At 54.0% G+C, this 19,889-nt stretch overlaps 2 protein-coding genes across 5 annotated transcripts; one reads left to right on the plus strand and one right to left on the minus strand.

The window, feature by feature from the left end:
• The first annotated feature begins 1,491 nt into the window (after positions 1–1,491).
• CA9 (carbonic anhydrase 9) lies at positions 1,492–9,860 on the plus strand. Its single transcript, XM_045882642.3, has 11 exons — positions 1,492–2,961; positions 3,791–3,820; positions 4,311–4,481; positions 4,675–4,817; positions 4,897–4,989; positions 6,037–6,103; positions 7,168–7,325; positions 7,535–7,679; positions 7,815–7,841; positions 8,468–8,549; positions 8,691–9,860. Exons 1-11 carry the CDS (start codon positions 2,577–2,579, stop codon positions 8,755–8,757), a joined length of 1,368 nt encoding a protein of 455 aa, XP_045738598.1. The 5' UTR covers positions 1,492–2,576; the 3' UTR covers positions 8,758–9,860.
• Positions 9,861–9,884: 24 nt separating this feature from the next.
• Positions 9,885–18,119, minus strand: TPM2 (tropomyosin 2). Of its 4 annotated transcripts, none has more exons than XM_045882644.3 (9): positions 17,721–18,119; positions 17,167–17,292; positions 13,715–13,848; positions 13,500–13,617; positions 13,328–13,398; positions 12,798–12,873; positions 12,559–12,621; positions 12,323–12,392; positions 9,885–10,033 (listed from the first exon to the last, which is right to left on the minus strand). In XM_045882644.3, the coding sequence occupies exons 1-9, from the start codon at positions 17,832–17,834 to the stop codon at positions 9,951–9,953; spliced, it is 855 nt and encodes a 284-aa protein (XP_045738600.1). In that variant the 5' UTR covers positions 17,835–18,119; the 3' UTR covers positions 9,885–9,950. The 4 variants fall into 4 exon arrangements, with proteins under 4 accessions (XP_045738600.1, XP_054365259.1, XP_045738599.1 ...); XM_054509284.2 differs by lacking the exon at positions 12,798–12,873 and adding an exon at positions 13,112–13,187; XM_045882643.2 differs by lacking the exon at positions 9,885–10,033 and adding an exon at positions 10,784–11,107.
• Between the last annotated feature and the right edge of the window lie 1,770 nt (positions 18,120–19,889).

The raw sequence follows: 19,889 nt of genomic DNA on the forward strand, positions 1-19,889 counted from the left end.
GACTGCCTCCTTGGAGGACAGCAGCTGTTCAGCTCTGTGAAAGTTTTGGTATACAGTGTGACAATCTGACAAGGCAGATAATTTGGGGTGCTGTAAAAATGTGCCATCATGCTCTTGGAACAGCTGTGGTTTGACAAACACAAGTCATCGACTGAGCTCCCTGAGGGCAGGGAAGGCATCTTAGTCAATATGGTTTTTCTCAAGTCATGGCAAGGTGATCTGCAGAGAGAAAAATGCTCAATAACGGTTGGTGAATAAAATAATTAAATACTGGACCCTATCCTTATGGAACTCAAGGCTATTAGAGCAGATAAAATGTCATAAATCACCATAATATAAGTTGGATGGTGGGCGAGGTTATTAGCAAGGGCAGGCAAAGAACTGTGATGGTTCAGAGGCACCAGAAATCTCTTCCTGTGGTAGAAAGTGGAAGAGGTGGCCTTTGAGCTGAGTCTTGAACCATAGAAGGGGTTTAGACAGGACAGAGAGTAAAACTAACAGGGTAGAGGGTACACAAGTACTGATTCATGACAGTGGCAGGTGGCTGGGGTGTTCAAGTGGGGTCCTTGGGCCTCTGCTGTGCCAGGCATTACCTCTTTTTTTTTTTTTTTAAAGATTTTATTTATTTATTCATGAGAGACAGAGAGAGAGAGAGAGGCAGAGGGAGAAGCAGGCTCCCAAGGAGCAGGAAGCCTGATGCGGGACTTGATCCCAGGACCCTGAGATCATGACCTGAGCCGAAGGCAGACGCTTAACCATCTGAGCCACCCAGGTGCCCGGCATTACCTCTTTAGATAAGAGATCAGTACAGTCCCCAGAGAGGAGGGAGGTAGCCGGAGCACCCTGAAGCTAGGGACTAGTTCTCGATAGGATTAGAAATACTTCAACAAATTTCTCTAATCCATACAACCGCACTGGTGCATATCTACTGAATGTGAGCCCCAGATAGGAACTTCCTGAGATGGCCTTACTCTCTTTTGGTTTGTTGGAGCCATAGGGACCTTACTAGAATGTGAGCTACAGAACAGCAGAGGCAGGTCTCTAGTTCAGTGCTGCATCCCTAGGGCTTAGAACAGTACCTGGAGGATGGGAGGAGGCTCAATAAATGTTTCTCAAATGAATAGGCATACTGGGAACCCCAAGTCCATTCTTGGGGTCCTTTCACTCTTCATCTCCTTGCACGTGCTCTCCCCCTCAAATCCATGCTCCACACCAGCCCTCATTACAACCTAATATGAGAATTGGATTCTGTCATTCTCCTGCACAAGATATTTGATGCCTTTCCTCTGCACAAAATACCATTCTTCCCAGTGTTATTAGCAATTGAATTGCTACTTCTTCAAAGTCCCGATCAGATTTTGCCTATTTCTTTTTTTTTTTTTAAAGATTTCATTTATTTATTTATTCATGAGAGACACAGAGAGAGAGAGAGAGAGAGAGAGGCAGAGGGAGAAGCAGGCTTCCTGCGGAGCAGGGAGCTCGATGCGGAACTCGATCCCAGGACCCTGGGATCATGACCTGAGCTGAAGGCAGACGCTTAACCATCTGAGCCACCCAGGCGCCCCAGATTTTGCCTATTTCTGTATTACTTTCTGAGGCAGAATTAATCTCTCTCCACTGAATATTGTGATAATGTTTGCCCTCACTCACTAGACAGTAAGCTCCTTAGGACAGGGACTGTGTCTTATTCATTTCTGTACCTTTAGTCCATAGCCCAGTGCTGGACATAGTAGATGCTAAATAAATATTTGTTAAATATAAGAGTGAGTGGTATTCCCAGCAGTGAGAACTAGATGAACAAAGGTGGTCAAAGGTCTGGGGGGAAAAATGAATAGTTTAATTTGGCTGGAGTATGAGGGAGAATAGTAAGAGATAAAATGGAATGGTTTCTTGGGTAAGATTTTGAAGGGCTTGAAAGTCAACTGCAGGAAGAAGATGGGCAGGTGGAAACCAATGAAGGTTTTTGAGCAGAGGTGTAATGTGAAAAATAAATTTAGTTTAAAGCCATCACAGTCCCTCTCTTACATATACTCAGTTTTTCATTTATACTCAGATTCACCTCCCACCTACCTCTCTGTCCACCCACTCCCAGGCTTCCCCAACAGCTTGTCCTACCCCTTTATCTGCTCCCTGGCTAGGCCAGGGATATATCCATGGGCTGCTTCCCCTCTCAGCCAGAGGCTGTGGGGCCCCCAACTCCCTGTCTTTCCCCTTCTCTTCCTGGGGCTGGGAAGCAGGCCAGGGTTAGCTGAGGCTGGCTGGTGAGCAGCTGGGCAGTGCCAGGGAGAGCCTGTGTAGTGCCAGGTGGTGCCTTGGGTTCCAGGCTGAGCCTGTGACCCCGATAACCTCCTGCCTGTGCACACACCTGCCTCTCACACCACCCCCATCCAGGCTTTGGTATCGGGGAAGGGGCACAGGGCCAGGCAGACCCACAGGACTTTGGCTCCATCTCTACAAAAGGGCCCTCTGTGAGTCAGCCTGCTCCCCTCCAGGCTTGCTCCTCCCCACCCAGCTCCTGTTTCCGATGCACGTACAGCCCGTACACACCGTGTCTGGGACACCCCGCAGTCAGCCACATGGCTCCCCTGTGCCCCAGTCCCCGGCTCCCTCTGCCGATCCCAGCCCCTTCTCCGGGCCCTGCCGTGCAGCTGCTGCTGGTGCTGCTGCTCCTGGTGCCTGCCCAGCCCCAGAGCCTGTCCCGGATGCAGGGGTCGGCCGGGCTGGGCGGAGATTCATCTGGGGAAGATGATCAGCTGGATGAGGAAAACCTACCCAGTGAAGAGGACCCACCAGGAGAGGAGGACCCACCAGGAGAGGAGGACCCACCAGGAGAGGAGGACCCATCTGGAATGAAGACTGAACCAGGAAAAGAGGACTCTCTGAAGTTAGAGGATTTGCCTACTGTTCAGGCACCCAGGGATCCCCCCGACTCCCAGAATAATGCCCACAGGCACAACAAAGGTAAGTGGTCATCAGCCCTCCAAATCTAGCCTCCAGGAGGTTTGTCCTCCCCTCACTAAACCCCAGCCCCGGCAGGGATTTATTCAGAGAAGGAAAGGGGCCTGTACTCTGACAGTAGCCTTTCCCATCCCCAGGGAATCTCATGCCATTAGACCCTCCCCCCCCGCCCCCCATCAGACCTCGAAGGGGATGAGTGGGGAGACAAAAAAGCACAGATGGAGAGAGGTGAGCAGGAAGAGATGAGAAAGAAAAAAGGAGGAGGTTGGAGAGGAGAAAGATGTGGAAAGAGAGGACATAGGTGGAGAGAAGTAAGAATATAAGGGAAGAAAAGAGGAAAGATGGCGGGGGGGGGGGGGGCGGGGTTGGGTAGCCGAGCCAGAAGGGCTTGTAGAGATCACCTCATCTTCAGTCTACAGATGAAGAAACTGAGATCTAGGAAGAAGGACTAGCAAGTAGGGGAACCTAATAATTTGACTCAGAAACAAGGAACCTTGGGAAGGGAGTTGGAGACAAGGAGAAAGGGAAGAGGGTGTATTGATTTGGGCCTGGGGACTGAGGCCCCCACCCACTTTACAGACTAAGATAGCAGTTGCAAACTGATTATCTCTGGGGCCGGTAGGATCTTTGGTCTACCAAGCTATGGTGTTATGTTTGGTTGCAATCTGTTGTGCTTTATACCTGGTCACGTTAGGCATTTCGGTTACCTGCTATGCCCCTGTAAGGTATCTGAGTTGGAGAACCCCTACTAGTGAGGGAGACCCACCTCTTTCTGGCTGCTGGGGAGGGACTAGGCTTAAAGATCAGCTTTTCATCCTTCTCATTGATGCAGGGGATGACCACGATCATTGGCGCTATGGAGGTGAGACACCCACGCCCTGCACACCCAACCTGGTCACCCTGCTCTGCTGGTGTGAGCCCCCAGCCATCCCGAACTCTGCTCCTGGGCGTCCCACCCACTGCATCCTTGTCTGCCAGTCCCCAGCACCGACGGCTCCCTGTCTCTGTCCACAACCCTGATTTCTATTTCCCGCCCTATGCCTTCTCACTCCACCCCCTCACTTTTTCCTTTTTTTTTTTTTTTAAGATTTTATTTATTTATTTATTTGACAGAGACAGAGACACAGCGAGAGAGGGAAGACAAGCAGGGGGAATGGGAGAGGGAGAAGCAGGCTTTCCGCAGAGCAGGGAACCTCACGCGGGGCTCCATCCCAGGACCCTGGGATCATGACCTGAGCCGAAGGCAGACGCTTAACGACTGAGACACCCAGGCGCCCCCCTCACTTTTTCTACCCCGCTTTCCGAACTGTTCCTGATCTTGTCACCAGATTTCCTGTCCACACTCTCTCCAGGCGACCCGCCCTGGCCCCAGGTGTCCCCAGCCTGCGCAGGCCGCTTCCAATCGCCGGTAGATATCCGCCCAGAGCTCACCGTATTTTGCCCGGCCCTGCAACCCCTGGAAATCCTGGGCTTTGAGCTCCCGCCTCTCCCAGAACTGCGCTTACGCAACAATGGCCACACGGGTGAGGCTGGGGCCGGGCGGGGCGGGGCGGGGGGTGGTATTGGTCTCGCTGCGGAGCCTCAGGGAAGGGGCGGAGACTATCTGGGGATGGGCCCGGGTCTAGTGCGGAGGGCCGGCCAAGCCTGTGCTTGGGAGTTCGGTTGGCCCTCCCGGGTAGGTTGGCCCTCCGGGCTCAGCTGCCTCTTCCCTCGCAGTGCAGCTGATTCTGCCTCCGGGGCTGGAGATGGCCCTGGGCCCCGGGCAGGAGTACCGGGCCCTGCAGTTGCATCTGCACTGGGGGGCTGCGGGTCGCCCGGGCTCGGAGCACACGGTTGACGGCCACCGTTTCCCAGCCGAGGTGAGCGCACAGCGGAGAGGCGAAGGGGGGCGCTGGGCCGGGGGTCTTGCCCACTTTTCTACCCTCTGTTTCTCTCCAGATCCATGTGGTTCACCTCAGCACTGCATTTGCCAAAGTTGATGAGGCCTTGGGACGTCCAGGGGGGCTGGCCGTGTTGGCCGCCTTTCTTCAGGTACCAGCCCTGGACACCCCTATCCCCTGCTTCCCCACGCCCCAGGGCTCAGGGTAGTTTGACCCCAGATACCCCATCCTGGCACACGCAAGCTGACACCTGGTAGTCCTCATTCACTCATTAATTCACTCAACACCCCCTGTAGGCCAGGCACTGAGCCACACAAAGGATTCCGAAACCGTGGCTCCGCCCACAGCCGGTGGGGGCGGCTGACATGAAAGACAAAAAGGCACAGACATGGTAGAAGGTGGTCAGAGAAAATTTCACAAAGGTCAAACTTGAAGCCTTCAATAGTGGGAAAGAAAAGGAGATACTCCAGGCAGAGCCAACAGTGTATGTGGACTAAGAATATGACCCACTCAGGGAATGGCAGGTGGAACGGAGGGGAGAAGAGTAATTTCTTGAACACTCCTATAACCCGTACTTTCCATTTTGTGAAATGCAATAAAGTCTAGAGAAATATTTAGTGACGTCTTTGGACCTGTAACAATCAGGGCTGCATACACAGTGATTAGAAGAGGCTAGGAAAATGGACGGATGGTGAGATACCTTCTAGGCTCAGTAACTGCCTGACTTTAACGCCAGCCTCACAGCACAAAGTTCAGAGCAGTGCCTCTGAGATAGCATGTCCTTGCTCCCAAAGTCAAACACATGAATTATTAAGGTGAATGTAGAGGAAACGTGAATACAAAGGTTATTATGGCTTTCTGTGGGGAGACCATGAGTGTGTATGTGGAGGTAGGATCAGTGAGACTGGAAAAGATAGTAGGACCCAGGTCACTGAGGGCCTCCTATCCTAGGAGAGTGGCCCACCTTCCTCCTCCTCCTCCAATTTACCCTTGAAAACCAGCCCACCAAGCAGCTTAGGTTCGTTTGCAAAATAAAAGTAAATTGAGTAGTAATACACAGATTTTGTGTTCTCCCAGCATTCTCAGAGCTGAGAAAGGGGGGGAGGGGAGGTATGGGAAGCCCACCTCACCTTCAGGCCTCCAGCCATGCATGGCCTTAGATACCTGTAAGAACCTGTCTTGTACTGTCATTTCCCAGGAGGGCCCAGAAGAAAACAGTGCCTATGAGCAGCTGCTGTCACATTTGGAAGAAATCACTGAGGAAGGTCAGTTTGTTGGTTTGGCCACTACCCTCAATACCCTTGTTCATAAAGAACTCTCCTTGGGGAGCCTCAGGTGTGAGGATGGAGATGGGCTCCCTCCCAAATGCAGGGAACCAATGTGTGAACTAACTATGATCTTGACAGTAATTATAAAGCTGAGCAGAGGCCCACAGGCTTTATGGCTAAAAACAAAAACAAACAGACGAAAACCTCATCCCATCCCCCCCAAAAACCCAAACCCCACAAAACCCCAAATCAAACAAAAACCAAAAGAAGATAGAAAAAAAGAGAGGAAAAAAAAAAGTGTTTGGAACTTCAGAGGTTGAGTCCAGGGAGCTAATATTTTTCTGAAAACTGTCTATTTCTCCTTCATAAGCATCAACTATTTTATTTATTTTTTATTTTTTTATTTTTTTAAAGATTTTTATTTATTTATTCATGAGAGACAGAGAGAGAGAGAGAGGCAGAGGGAGAAGCAGGCTCCCAAGGAGCAGAGAGCCCAATGCGGGACTCGATCCCAGGGCCCTGGGATCATGACCCGAGCCGAAGGCAGACGCTCAACCATCTGAGCCACCCAGGCGCCCAGCATCAACTATTTTAAATTTGTACTTTTGCTGAAAATCTTTCCCTTCTCAGCCACTCTGAGTAATTTTGAATCTCACTGCCGGGCCTTATATTTTACTAAACTAGAGGGAACTGTGTTTGTGTCTGTTTTTTATGGTGTCAAATGTTTATACTGATTTACAAGTTATTCAGCTCATTTTCCCTTTTGATTCATTTTGGGTTTAAATCTGTAGTCCAGCATGTTATCACAGAACGCAAAGTAAGAGCGAAGACTCAGAGGGAGGACCTTGGGAGCACTTCTTTCACTCTGTGAGGCACCACAGCCCTTTACCTTCTTCTGAGTTAGGTCTTGTGCTGAGTTATGGGAAGGGACACACTTAGTGAAGAAGTGGTCTCAGGAAGTTGCACCAGCTTGGCTTCAGGGAGGTGAAACTTATCCCTGTACCCCAGAGCTTTGGAGGGAAGCAATCCAGGGGGGATTCCAGCACAGGTCCTCTCTACAGACTCAGAGACTTGGGTCCCAGGACTGGACGTATCTGCACTGCTGCCTGCTGACCTCAGCCGCTACTTCCGCTACGAGGGGTCTCTAACCACACCCCCCTGTGCCCAGGGGGTCATCTGGACTGTGTTCAACCAGACAGTGAGGCTGAGCGCTAAGCAGGTGGGGCTGGGCATGATGGTGGCATAGGGGATGTGGGGGAAAGGGGTGTAAGGATGAGATCAGGGTGGATAAAGAGATGAATGAAGCAGCAAAATGGGGGAAGCAGAGGACATAGCGGGTGAAGCCCTGAGGTGCTGGCTGTGAGTAGGCCTGTGACCCTTTCATTTTCTTGTCATGAGCCCACCCCCACTGTCTCCTGACCTCCCTAGCTCCACACCCTCTCTGGCTCCCTGTGGGGACCTGATGACTCTCGGCTACAGCTGAACTTCCGAGCCACGCAGCCTCTCAATGGGCGAATGATCGAGGCCTCCTTCCCCACTGAAGTGGAGAGCAGCCCCAGGACTGTTGAGCCAGGTGTGGCTTCTGGTGCCCCATATTGCTGTGTGTGGCCGCCACAGGTCCCTCATCCTCCCATGTGTCTTCATTTCTGCCTGTGTCTGTCACTGGTAGTCACAGGCCCTGGTTCTAATTTGTCCTTTTCCTCTTCAGTCCACCTGAATTCCTGCCTTGCTGCTGGTGAGTCTGTGCCCCATCTCTGGCTCCTGACCTCTTTTTTTTTAAGATTTTATTTATTTATTTGACAGAGAGACACAGCAAGAGAGGGAACACAAGCAGGGGGAGTGGGAGAGGGAGAAGCAGGCTTCCCGCTGAGCAGGGAGCCCGGTGCAGGGCTCGATCTCAGGACCCTGGGATCATGACCTGAGCTGAAAGCAGATGCTTAACGACTGAGCCACCCAGGCACCCCTCTGGCTGCTGACCTCTTGGCATCGTTCAGCCTCAGGGGCGAGGACCACCTCTACTTCCTATCCTTTTCTGCAGAACAGACCTCCAACCCCAATAAGATAGTGTCAGATCAAGGGGGAGGGCGTTCCCCTGTCCCCAGGGCAAAAGTTGATTAGAAAGAAGCTCCAGAAATCTCCTAGCATCCTCCTTCCCAAACAACCTCTTTTAGGTAAGAAAAAGAGGTGCTCATCTTACTCCTTCTTGTGTATCCACCCCCATCCCTTTGCTGGCCTCTTCTGGATTCTGACACTGAAGGAAGCTGGAGAACCTGGGGGGCAGGGTGGGGGATACACTGCAGCAGGCTGAGGGAATCCTGCAGACTCCTCGTCACTCTGAGGCAGCCTCTCCTCTCCCTCCAGGTGACATCCTGGCCCTGGTTTTTGGCCTCCTCTTTGCAGTCACCAGCATTGCCTTCCTTGTGCAAATGAGAAGGCAGCAAAGGTATACCTACCCACTTCCTGAGCCCCTTCCTCAGGCACAGCCCCACCTCCGTGGATGGGTCCGGAACAGTTTCATGAACACTGCATGCAAACGAGCTCATCTGGAGGGGGAGTTTTCTGATTGGGCTTTTGTGTTGTGTAGACTCCGAAGTGGGACCAAAGGGAACGTTAGCTACCACCCAGCAGAGGTCACGGAGACTGTTGCCTAGAGGCCTTGGAACTGGGAGAATGTGCAGAGAAGCCAGCCAGAAGAATCTGAGGGCGAGCGGGAGATTTTGTCCTGTCCTACCCTTTATACCACTTCCTTTTTTAGGTCCAAATATTTTTTTAAATAAATGTTTCTAATAAAATATGTGGAAGGCAGCTTTGTTCCCCAAATCAGGAGGATGGTGTATTTATTTCCTATTGCTGCCTTTAACAAATCACCACAAACTTAATGGTAATGCAAATTTATCCTCTTAGGGTTCTGGAGGTCAGAAGTCCAAAATGAATCTTCTGGGCTGAAGTCAAGGTGTCAGTAAGGGCTGGTTCCTTCTGAACACTTTGAGGGGAGGGGGTTTCCTTTTTCAGGTTCTAGAAGCCAAGGATTCCTTGGCTTGTGGCCCCTTCCTCATATCTCTCCAGCCTCTTGCTTCCATTGTTGTATCTCTTATAACTGCCTTTTGACCTTGCCTCCCTCTTATAAGAGCCTTTGTGATTACATTGGGCCTACCTGGATAATTTAGGATAATCTCCCAATTTCAAAATCCTTAGCTTAATCACGAAGTTCCTTTTCCCACGTAGGGTAACATTTCACAGGATTAAGGTGTGGACGATTTGGTGGGGGGCATTACTGCCTAGCACAGATGTTTTCGGGAAGGGGCGGAAGTGACTGAGATAGTTAGAATGACCGTGGGCACACCCACAGCAGCGTATGTGTCTGGGGGTAGAGCAGGCTTAGCCTCTAGGCTTAAAATCATAGTGAGGCTTTTGGGCTTTCACCCTGCTCAAGTAAAATCTGTGTAGCTTTGCAGTTTTGCCTTCAGACTGGCGGACTGCTGGAATGGGGCAGTGCCGAGGACAGCAGCTCCTTTGCCCTGCGGGTAGAAAGGGTCCAGATGTCCCCCCAGCCCAGCGGGGCCTCTCTGCTTCACACAGCCTGGTCACAACCCTCCTCAGTGAACCCACTGCCCCCACTTCTTGGCTCCCTTAGCAAAGGAAGTCCTACTGTGGAGCATGGTCACGCAGGGGCCCTTTCAACTCCACTGCTCCCCTCGGGCATCTTCTTAGCCTTTCTACTTTGGAAAACCACCACCACCGTCACCAACACCAAAGAAAGGTTGAAAGGGCCCTGTGATGCCAGTAACATCCACTTTATTGCGTTGGGGCGGCGACGGCAGCCTGGCTGGGGGCAGAGCCACCCTCACAGGTTGTTGAGTTCCAGCAGGGTCTGGTCGAGAGTCTGGTGAATCTCCACGTTCTCCTCCTTGGCACTGGCCAAGGTCTCTGCGAGGGGAAGCAGCGAGTGAGGAGGGGCAGGGAGACATGAGGGGAGATGGGGGCTGAGGCAGACTTGGAATGGGATGGAGGCACAGGAAGACATAAGCATGAAGGAATCTGAGGATCCCGTGCCAGGGGCAAATGGATGGACTGACCAAGACAGACACAGAAGCCTCACTCAAGGCTTCGGGGTGATGGGGGTTGGATGGGAGGGCCTGAGTCAAAAACTACTTTACCTCCTTCCTTACAGGGTTTACCGAGAGTTGGAAAGGGAAGGAAAGACAAAGACTGAGCCAGAAAGGGGAGGGCCAGACAGACAGACAGACCTGAGGCAGAAAACAGACCTGCAGGGAAAGCCCCATGTTGTTGGCATCCAGCGTTTTCCCAAACGTCACCCCAGACCTTTCACCACCTTCTTGCCATTCCTCGGCACCTCCCCACCCGTCTCCCCTCCAGTCCCTCCTTTATCCTGGAACCGCAGCGGAGTGCTCTGAGGTCAGTGACAGGCCTGGGTCCACACAAGAGCGCGTCTCTCAGAGGCAGCAGAGGGCTCGCGGTGACGGATGGGGTGATAGGTGCCCACGTGAAGCAGTGAGACACTGACAGACTGAGAGTGCTGTGTGGTGGGGGGTTCTGCGTGGGCCACGGTGTTCTGTGGGTGAGCTCAGTGTGGGGGGGGTCACAAGATTGGGGGTGTAAGAGCCAGGATCTCTGTGGGGGTGATGGAAGTGCTCTCTGGAGGGCAGGAAAACAGCATGGAGACCAAGTTGAGTTTATTAAGCAGCAGAAAGAGGTAGAGGCTGGAGGGTGGAGTGGTGGATAGAAGGATGAAGCAAGTGCCAAGGTGGGCGGGAGGTGCGCCGGGGGCTCTCCAAGGCCGCGCCCAGCCTGGCTGTGTGATGCTGACCGTTTTGCTCCTCCTACCTGCCCCCTCCCCACAGAGAGAGAATGGAAAGAGGAGAGAGAAGGGGCTGAGGGGGCCACACTGGTGTGGGACTCAGAGGGAGGTGATGTCGTTGAGTGCGTTGTCCAGTTCCTCACTGATGGCCTTGTACTTCATCTTCTGTGCATAGACTTCGTCTGGGGGTGGGGGGAGTCCAGGGGAAGGGGGCCGGATGGGAGTGTGGGGAGAGGGAATGGAGGGAAAGAGGAAAGGAAGGAGAGAGGGTAATGGAAAGAGAAAACAAGAATCAGAGAGAGGTGGACAAAGATGGAGTAAGAGAAATAGGCCAGAGAACAGGCTGGACAGCCATGAGGGCTCCCTCCTCCCCTCTCTGTACCCCTGTCTCTTTTTTCTCTGGAGACTAAATTGGTCCTATCTCCCCCAGGGACATGGGGGCACAGTGCTTTGAATGAGCAGAGTGCTTGCTTCAAGGGGAAGGGCCTGGGGCCAGAAAGGACTACAGTCCTAAAGTTGGAGATAAAATTGAGGCTTGCTTAAGAAGGCTACAAGCACGAGAAGTAGGAATTATGAAAGTGAAAGGGTTATTGCAGAATAAAAAGAAAATACAGTTTAGGTACGACATTCTTGCTACTAATGAGAAATAGCCACAGGGATGCCTGGGTGGCTCAGATAGTTAAGCATCTGCCTTCGGCTTGGGTCGTGATCCCAGGGTCCTGCGATCGAGCCCCACATTGGGCTCTGTGCTCAGCAGGGAGCCTGCTTCTTCCTCTGCCTGCCTGTCTGCCTACTTGTGATTTCTCTGTCTCTCTGTCAAATAAATAAATAAAATCTTTAAAAAAAAAAAAAAAAAGAAATAGCCACAGATTAGTAAATACCTGGATGTTCATTTTCATCAAATCTAGCTTAAAATAGTATTTTCTATTAATGTCATGAATACTTAGATATTAAACCAACTCTATATTTAATAAAAAGATCTTTGTGATATAGCACTATTGTGTTGCACTTGGGGACGAACTGTCTAGGTCAGAGCTAGTCAAAGTGTGGTCTGAGGACCAGCAGCATTGCCATTACCAGGGAGCTTGTTAGACATACAAATTCTCCAGCCCGAAGTCAGCAATCACTTTGGAGTAGGACCTAGGAATCTGTGTTTTAAAAATTCTCGGAGGTGTTCTCATGCACACTCAAGTCTGAGAATCGCTGGAGTGGGCACACTGCCCTGAGATGCAACTACCTGAATGGTGGGCATAGACCTGGGAGCTGGTGGAGTCCTAGGTGGTCCAACACTAATTTATCCGGGACAGACGAAATGGGAAAATAAGGGACAGACCGACAGTCACAGGGAGTGGGGACCCACTTAAAAAGGTCCCGGGGTTAGGAGGGTATCCCTTTACCTTCCAGGTCATCAATGGTCTTCTCCAACTTTGCCACAGACCTCTCAGCAAACTCTGCCCGGGTCTCAGCCTGGGAGTAAAGGTAAGATGGGGGAATGACAAAAATTAGGCCCTCCCAGATACTTTCACTTAAGTCAACCTCCTCTTCCAACCCTATTTCCAAAGTCCTTGCCACGGGCAGTCTCTGACGGGGACAGGGGGCTCAACGGGAGAGTAGGGACAGAAAGGACTCTCACCTCTTTTAGCTTCTCCTCCAGCAGTTTGATCTCCTCTTCATATTTATCTTCTTTGGTGGAATACTTTTAGGGACATACACATGCCATCAGGAGATCGCCTCCACAAATCCTTCACTCCACTGAACCCACAGGCTACTCCTGGTCTTGTCTCCAGGGAACACCCAGCCCCTCCCTGCCTGGGCCCATTGCCTCCCTTCCCTGAAGGACCCCATCCTCACTGCCCCTCTAACCCCCTCTACCTTGTCCGCTTGGGCTTCCAGGGATTTCAAGTTGTTGGTAACAATTTTCAGCTCCTCCTCTAGGTCCCCACATTTACTGCAGGGGGTGTGTGGCAGGGGGGGTGTGAGGGCACAGTGTGGGGGACAGTGGAGATGGCACAGTGAGGAAGGGGTGGAGGAGAGAAAAGAGCAAAGTTGTGAGAGTGACAGCAAGCTGAGTTTGGAAGCCCCAGGCCCTTCCCAACCCCCAGCAGGTGAGAGAGCAGCCTGAGACTAGGGGGAAGGTGAGCTGAGAGAAGGCACCGTTGCCCAGAAAGGTCCAGAGAGGTCACTACCTCCTCCTCTGAGGCCATCAGGGACTTGAGGGCCTGGTCCATGGTTCGGAGTTCCTCCTCCAGCTGCCTGGCTCGGCTGGGGGCAGCAGTTAGAGGTCAGAGAACAGGACCTGTCCCTATGGCCCCAAGCCTGGGAAACTGCCTCCCACGGTCCAGAGTGCCCCAGAGCCACAGGACCAAGGCCGAGTTTCACTTGCCGCCCCAGGGTCCCCTTACCTCTCAGCCACCTCTGCTCTCTCTTCTGAGCGCTCCAGCTCTCCCTCCAGGATCACCAGCTTCCTGGCCACCTGGGCAGGGGTGGGTAAGGGACAGAAGAAGCACAGCCCTGGTGAGTGGCTGGGGGCATCTGGGGTTTGGGAGGGAGAAGGAAGTGGGGCAGGGCTGTCACCTCCTCATATTTGCGGTCTGAATCCTCAGCAATGTGCTTGGCCTCCTTCAGCTGCATCTCCTGCAGCTCCATCTTCTCCTCATCCTTCATGGCTCGGTTTTCGATGACCTTCATTCCTCTGAGGGGCAGGGAGCAGGGTGGAAGTGGGGTCAGGACCAGCAGAGACAGGCCCCCGGCCCCTCCCTGGCCCGCCCCCTGGAAGGCCCCCTGCCCACCTCTCACTCTCATCAGCGGCCTTCTCAGCCTCCTCCAGCTTTTGCAGGGCTGTAGCCAGGCGCTCCTGTGCCCGGTCCAACTCCTCCTCTACCAGCTGAATGCGGCGGTTCAGGGAGGCCACGTCCGCCTCGGCCTGTGCGTCAAAGGCCAGAGATCAGGGGGGCTTTGTCTGCCTTGAATGACGATCAGAGAGGCTCCAGAGGATGGTAAGATTCTTGTCATAAAGAATCTGTTTCCTGGCTTCCAGACTTTCAGTTTGGTTTTTTGTTTTGTTTTGTTTTCCCCCTAACCAACCATCTTCCATCCAGACTCTGTACTCCAGCCCCAAACATGCATTCCTTAACAAGCTCCACTCTGCTTCAGGGACTCTTCTAGCACCGTGCATACTTTCCTGATGGTTATCTGCAGGCCTTTCTGGACCCAGTGAAAGCGCCCCGCGCTCGGACCAGGTCTGAGGAGCCCTGACCCCTCCCTGCCAGCAAAGCCTGGCCCAGGTGAGCGGGTGAGGAAAATCAGGCCAACCAGACCTCGCCGCTGCTACAAATAGCCAATCAGAAAGTCAGGCTCCGTGATGTCACTGGATGCCGGTCAGACTCCGAGTGAGGGGCTCAGGAGGCTAGCCAGGCCTATAGGCGACATCCATGGCTGTAACAAGGGCTTCCTGCCACAGGGCTAGGGCAGTGGGAGTGACACTTATTCAGCCCCTGATCTGCGGTAGAGGCAAAACCTTGGAGGTTTTGGGGACGGTCCATGGAAAATGATGATACCTTACAAAAATGGGAGGGCAGAGCAAGAAGGGCCTCCAATAAAGGAAAACGAGAGGAGCAGTGCAGTTTAGCGTTAGGAGAATCGGCTCTGAGTCAGACTGTGGTCTGTAAGCTACAGCTCACCCACTCAACACTAGTGTGGCCTTGGGCAACTCATTTAGTCTCTCTAGGCCTCAGATTCCTCCTTTTTAAATTTTACATCTGCGTTGGTTCAAGCAGTTCGTCCTCTGTAAGGCTGTTCTAAGGCAATGCAGTGCTTCTCATGATCAACAGGACCACTGGGAGGCTTATAAAACCAAACAGGCTCTCCAGCTCCATGCTAGGGCCACTCAAATGAGATCTCCAGGGCAGGAGCTTGGAAATCTTTTATTTATTTATTTTTTTTAAGCTTCCAAGTGATTCTGATGATAAGCCAAGTTTGGGAAATAGTAAAATAATATGCAGAAAGCACTTGAGCCCATTGACCGCAGTGTCCACACTCCATAAACGTTAGATTATCCCTGTCTCTCAGAGACAAAGGCCGCGAGATTTAAGATTGGAAAGGAGAAAGGGCCAGTGTAGGGGAATAAGTGAAAGAGGGAAGGGATGGGTGGCAGCCCTGAGGGCAGAGCGGGTAGAAAGCACGTCCCGGGTGGTAATCACACAGCAGGGGAAACACAGCACCATATACAGGAAGTCACAGACTGTCCTCCAGGTGCTTGAGGCCACCTAGAGTGACAAAGGCCATCATGGGCAGAGGGCCAGATGACTCAGGATTCTGGGGAAAGCACGGGGATTGGGAAGAATGACCCTGGGGGACCTTAGAGGTCTACTCTAGAGAAAGATAAGAATCTATAAAAGGACAACTCTCTTTGTGATAGTGGGGTGACAAATGACTCTGAAGAGTCTGGGAAGTCCTGGGGTCCTCATCACAGGACTGCTATTTGCCATTTTCTTTTTTGTTTTTAAAGATTTTATTTTTTTATTTGAGAGGGAGAATGAGATAGAGAGAGAGAGAGCATGAGAGGGGAGAGGGTCAGAGGGAGAAGCAGACTCCCCACTGAGCAGGGAGCCTGATGCGGGATTCGATCCAGGGACTCCAGGATCATGACCTGAGCCGAAGGCAGTCGCTTAACCAACTGAGCCACCCAGGAGCCCTATTTGCCATTTTCTGCTTCTCAAGCTCTTTCCAGTTATGGATGCTGCTCTCCAACCACAGGACAGGCACTACTCTCCCCACTGGATAAATGTGAAGAGAGAAGGGAGAAACCGAGGCACCGTGTAGTGAAGTGCTGTGTTCAAGGTCATGCAATAAGTCCGGGCAGTGTTTGCTATTGACTCCTGGCACTGCTGCCTTGTGTCCCTAGCTCTGTCCCTGTCCTCCCCTCCTCCCCTCCAGTCCCCACCCAGCTCCTTGGGTTTCCAGTCCTGCCTCCAGCTGCACTGGGCCTTAGTTATTTATAGAGCGTCAGATGCCCCGGGCTGTCTTTGCTAGCAGCTGCAGGTCAGTTCCCTCCCAAGTGCCAGGGCTGGTGGAGAACCAAAATCAAGCCTGGAGGTCAGAGAAACCAACCTGGGGGGGGGGGGGTTGTTGGGGAACATGGATAATGGTCAACATAAATAGTAATGTCATCTCAGATCTCAGATGTTCAGACCTACTTTTGCCAATCCTCCCATACCTCCAATCATAGGCTCATTTTAATCCTGGATGGAAGGCAAGTGGGGAAACTGAGGCAGAGAATGGTACAAGTATCCTAACCAAAGTCATATGGCCATTCTCCAACCTCAAGGTGGGGGCTGGGAATGGCAGAAGGCAGAGAAGTCTGGTTAGGGGATGTGGGGCGGGCAGAGAAATCTCAGAGTGAGTAGGACCTGCTAAGGTGGGTGCCTTGGCATTTGTGGCCCTGTCCCTCTGCCCTGTGGCCTGGCATGGTCGCAATGCTGACAGCTTAATGAGGGTAAATGAGGGGCCATTAGAAACTGAGCTGGGGGGCGCCTGGGTGGCTCAGTTGGTTAAGCGACTGCCTTCGGCTCAGGTCATGATCCTGGAGTCCCGGGATCGAGTCCCACATCGGGCTCCCTGCTCGGCAGGGAGTCTGCTTCTCCCTCTGACCCTCCCCCCTCTCATGCTCTATCTCATTCTCTCTCTCAAATAAATAAAATCTTAAAAAAAAAAAAAAAAAAGAAACTGAGCTGGGCCCCGGGTGCACAGCAGGGCTGCTGGAGCCAGAGGTCAAGGCCAGGGAATTTCTAATGGCCTCCCAGGGGTGTAACTCAAGTCAGGTCCTGTCTCTGGATTCCTCTCCCACCTCCTGCCCAGTAGTACCTACACCCACACCTCACACCCCACAAATGGAGCTGCAGCCTCTTCTCCACTTCCAGCTAGAGGATTAATTGCGGTGGAGGGTAAATTCTCTTACCACCCCTCCCCTCCTGCCCCACGGTGACTCACTGCTTGATCGCTGTACATTCTAAGAGCTGGAACCAAATGGAGTTACAAGGCTGCGTCTTCTCGGGGAAGTGGTGGGTGGTTTTGATTTACCCACTGCCTTAGATTAATTGTGCAACTTTGCCCTAGCCTGGGTTTCGGAGAGGAAACCATTTCTGTCCTGGTGCTGGGGATGTCTGGGTCCCCTTCTCCCTTCATCCCCGTGTCTGGGACCCCTCCCAGTGCACGCCCCCCCATACCCCAGGTCCACACTCACGTCGGTGGCCTTCTTCTCAGCCTGCTCCAGTTTCTCCTGGGCGTCTTTCACTGACTCAGAATACTTTTCCACCTCATCCTCTGTCCCCTTGAGCTTCTTCTGGAGGGCCTGCTGCTCCTCCTCCAGCTGGGAGAGAGAGGCCTTGGTTAGTCAGGCCTGGGGTGCAGGAAGGAGGCAGGGTTGCGTGTGAGCGGGGTACCAAAGGCATTTAGAGGCTGTCCAGGAGGAAGCAGGAGAGCAGAGAAAGGACAGTGCAGCCAGAGGTGCTGAAAGGGGACTGGTGGGGCCAGAGAGAAAGCTTCCAGCCCCAAGAGGCTGGGCCCATCATTGCTCTGCAGGGACAGGTGTGGAAATTAGGGGACTGCCGCTCCCCAGGCTATGGTGGGTGAGATTAGGTGTGGCTTCGGCTAGGTCCCTGAAGGTCCTGTGAAGGTCCAGCCCCCACACTGGACGGGAGAGCCTGGGACTGCAGGCCTCGGGCTAGGGGGCACAGGGCAGGGCCTACGCCTCCCTCGTTGGGGAGGAGGGCGCTGCACTGGGTCCGGGGCCCCCACCTGCTTGCAGCGGTCCTCAGCCTGCTTCTTGTCGGCCTCGGCCTGCTCGGCACGGTCGATGGCATTCTCCTTGTCCAGCTTTAGCATCTGCATCTTCTTCTTGATCGCGTCCATGGCTGCGGTGGGGGGCGGGCCGGCCGGTGGGCAGTGAGGACTGGACGAACTGGGCTGGCTGCGCGGACTGGGCGCACGGGTGGCGGGCGAGGAGGACCAAGCGGGACTGGGATGTCCCAGCCGCGCGGGCGCCTAAAAGGCTGGGAGGGACCGGGCGGAGCCGGGGGCCGGGACCCTCCCCCACCGCGGCCCAAACCTTGTAGGGGCAGAAGCACAGCCCGATGGGGGGGCGCGGCCGCCCCCTGTGCCCACCCCTTCGGGACCGCCCCCCCGAGGCTCCTCCCCCCCCCCCCCCCCCCGCAGCCGTCGGAAGGTAAAGTAGCTGGTACAGTGCGCTGGAAAAACTCTAGCCTTACGGAGGGGAGGGGACCCTCGGGCTGGGGGCTCTGCGCTTCCTGAGTGACAGCCCGGCCCAGTGGCAGCTGCGGCTGGGGCCCCTGGGGCTATTTCGGGGCGTGAGCTCACGGCAGCTGCGCGGGCGCAGGGACCCGTGTGCCCCACTCAGCTGCAGCAGCCGCTGCCCTTAATTTAGAAGTTTCCTGTAAATCCCCCTGGATTAAATGTCTCTTGGGAGGCGGGGCTCCTCCGTGGTTCGAGTACCTCAGTTTACCCTGAGTCCCAGACTCTGGGTCTACGTTGCCGACGTGGTAGTGACAGCGGTGAGTCTCACCAGGGACTTGGGGAAACTGAGGCAGGAGGGGAGCCCGGAGCCCCGGCCCAGTGAGGAGCGAGGCCCGGCCTGCTGCCCCCGAGGTTGGGCCTGACCTCTCTTCCCCTCGCTTCCCCTTCCAGCCCCTGCCCCTGGAGCCAAGGCCCCTCCTCTACGGTGGTGGGGCGGCTAGGTACCCAGCTCCGCGCCCCGCCCGCCCTGCCCCCCGCCACGTGCCCCACATATTTTCCGCGTGGCTCCGGCCCGGCAGCGATCCCCGCCCCCCCCGACGCAGCCTTCCCGCCCCCTCCCCTCCCCCCGCCCGGCTTTCCCCTCGCCGCGGTGGCCCCGCGCGCCCTGCCTCCCTTCCCCTTCTCCCTGCGGACTCTCCTGTCTCCCCTGGCGGGCCAACTTTACGCCAAAAGTTCAGTTCTGCCCTTTTTTGGGCTGTTTCCCCGTGGGGAGGCGGGGCCGGGCTGGGGCGGGGCAGGCGGGGGGCGAAGGGAAGAGTTACTGAGTCGGGGGCTCCCCGAGGCCGCAGAAGCAGCTCCCGGAGCCGGTCCCGGGGTCGGGAAGCGTGAAGCGCGGGGCGCGGGGCTGTTTGTTTTCGTTTTCCCTCGGGTGGGGTGGGGGGAGAGGAAGTGGAGAGCCGGTTGGGAGGAGGGGGAGGGGGAGCCCAGGCGGAGGAAACTTGGAGGGAGCGGTTCGCCTCGCTCCCCTGAGGCCGAGCGGTGGGAGGCCTGGCTTTTGCTGGTGGGGGTGGAAGCCGTGGGAAACGTGGGCCCTGGGCCCGGGCCGCGGGGGAGGGGGTGCGGAAATGTATTTAGATCTGCTTAGCTGCCTGCTTGCTACGCGTGGAACAAACCTGACCTCGCAATGTTCATTCCAACCATCTCCTTGTTTTCCCCAAACTCCTGCAAGACACCTCCACCCCCCAGTAGCCAGTGCCAAACCCTTGGGGGTTACCAAGCGCTCCCCTGTTCTTCACTTTACACTGCCCCTTAATCCTGTGGGTTCTACTGCCTACACATGATGTTCCTCCGCCAAGTCTCTGGGGTTGTCTTGGGCAGCTCCTAATATTTCCTCCTGCCTGTGTCTGCTGTGGTCTTCCTCCTGGGTCCCCAGTTCGTATGTTCTTTCAACGGAACCTTGATATTGTTAACCAAAAATCTTTTAAAAAGTTGATGCCGATAAGATCCTAGAATCCTCCCAAACCCCTCCCACCTCCCTCCCTCCCTCCCTCCCTCCCTCCTTCGAGGATAAAAATCCACATTTCTTAATATGGTATATGAAGTCCTTCGTTTTGGCCCCTGCCTACCTCCCTGCCTCATTTCCTTTCATTCCCATCCTCACCCCCAATACACAGACTTGGACTTAATGCTGCATTCATACTGAACTACATGCAG

The sequence above is a fragment of the Mirounga angustirostris genome, unplaced genomic scaffold (genome assembly GCF_029215605.1).
Source record: "Mirounga angustirostris isolate CCGP_5_RB_7025 unplaced genomic scaffold, mMirAng1.0.hap1 SCAF_15, whole genome shotgun sequence".
NCBI lineage: Eukaryota > Metazoa > Chordata > Mammalia > Carnivora > Phocidae > Mirounga > Mirounga angustirostris.

Excerpts from the sequence above, each read along its gene's own strand:
- TPM2 (XM_045882644.3), bottom strand. The coding sequence starts at position 17,834 with ATGGACGCGATCAAGAAGAAGATGCAGATGCTAAAGCTGGACAAGGAG. Across the intron at positions 13,618-13,714 it reads GCCGCTGATGAGAGTGAGAG|AGGAATGAAGGTCATCGAAA; the intron begins GTGGGCAGGGGG and ends CCTGCCCCTCAG. Across the intron at positions 12,874-13,327 it reads AGAGCAGAGGTGGCTGAGAG|TAAATGTGGGGACCTAGAGG; the intron begins GTAAGGGGACCC and ends CACCCCCTGCAG.
- CA9 (XM_045882642.3), top strand. The coding sequence starts at position 2,577 with ATGGCTCCCCTGTGCCCCAGTCCCCGGCTCCCTCTGCCGATCCCAGCC. Across the intron at positions 6,104-7,167 it reads GGAAGAAATCACTGAGGAAG|ACTCAGAGACTTGGGTCCCA; the intron begins GTCAGTTTGTTG and ends TCCTCTCTACAG. Across the intron at positions 7,326-7,534 it reads TGAGGCTGAGCGCTAAGCAG|CTCCACACCCTCTCTGGCTC; the intron begins GTGGGGCTGGGC and ends TGACCTCCCTAG.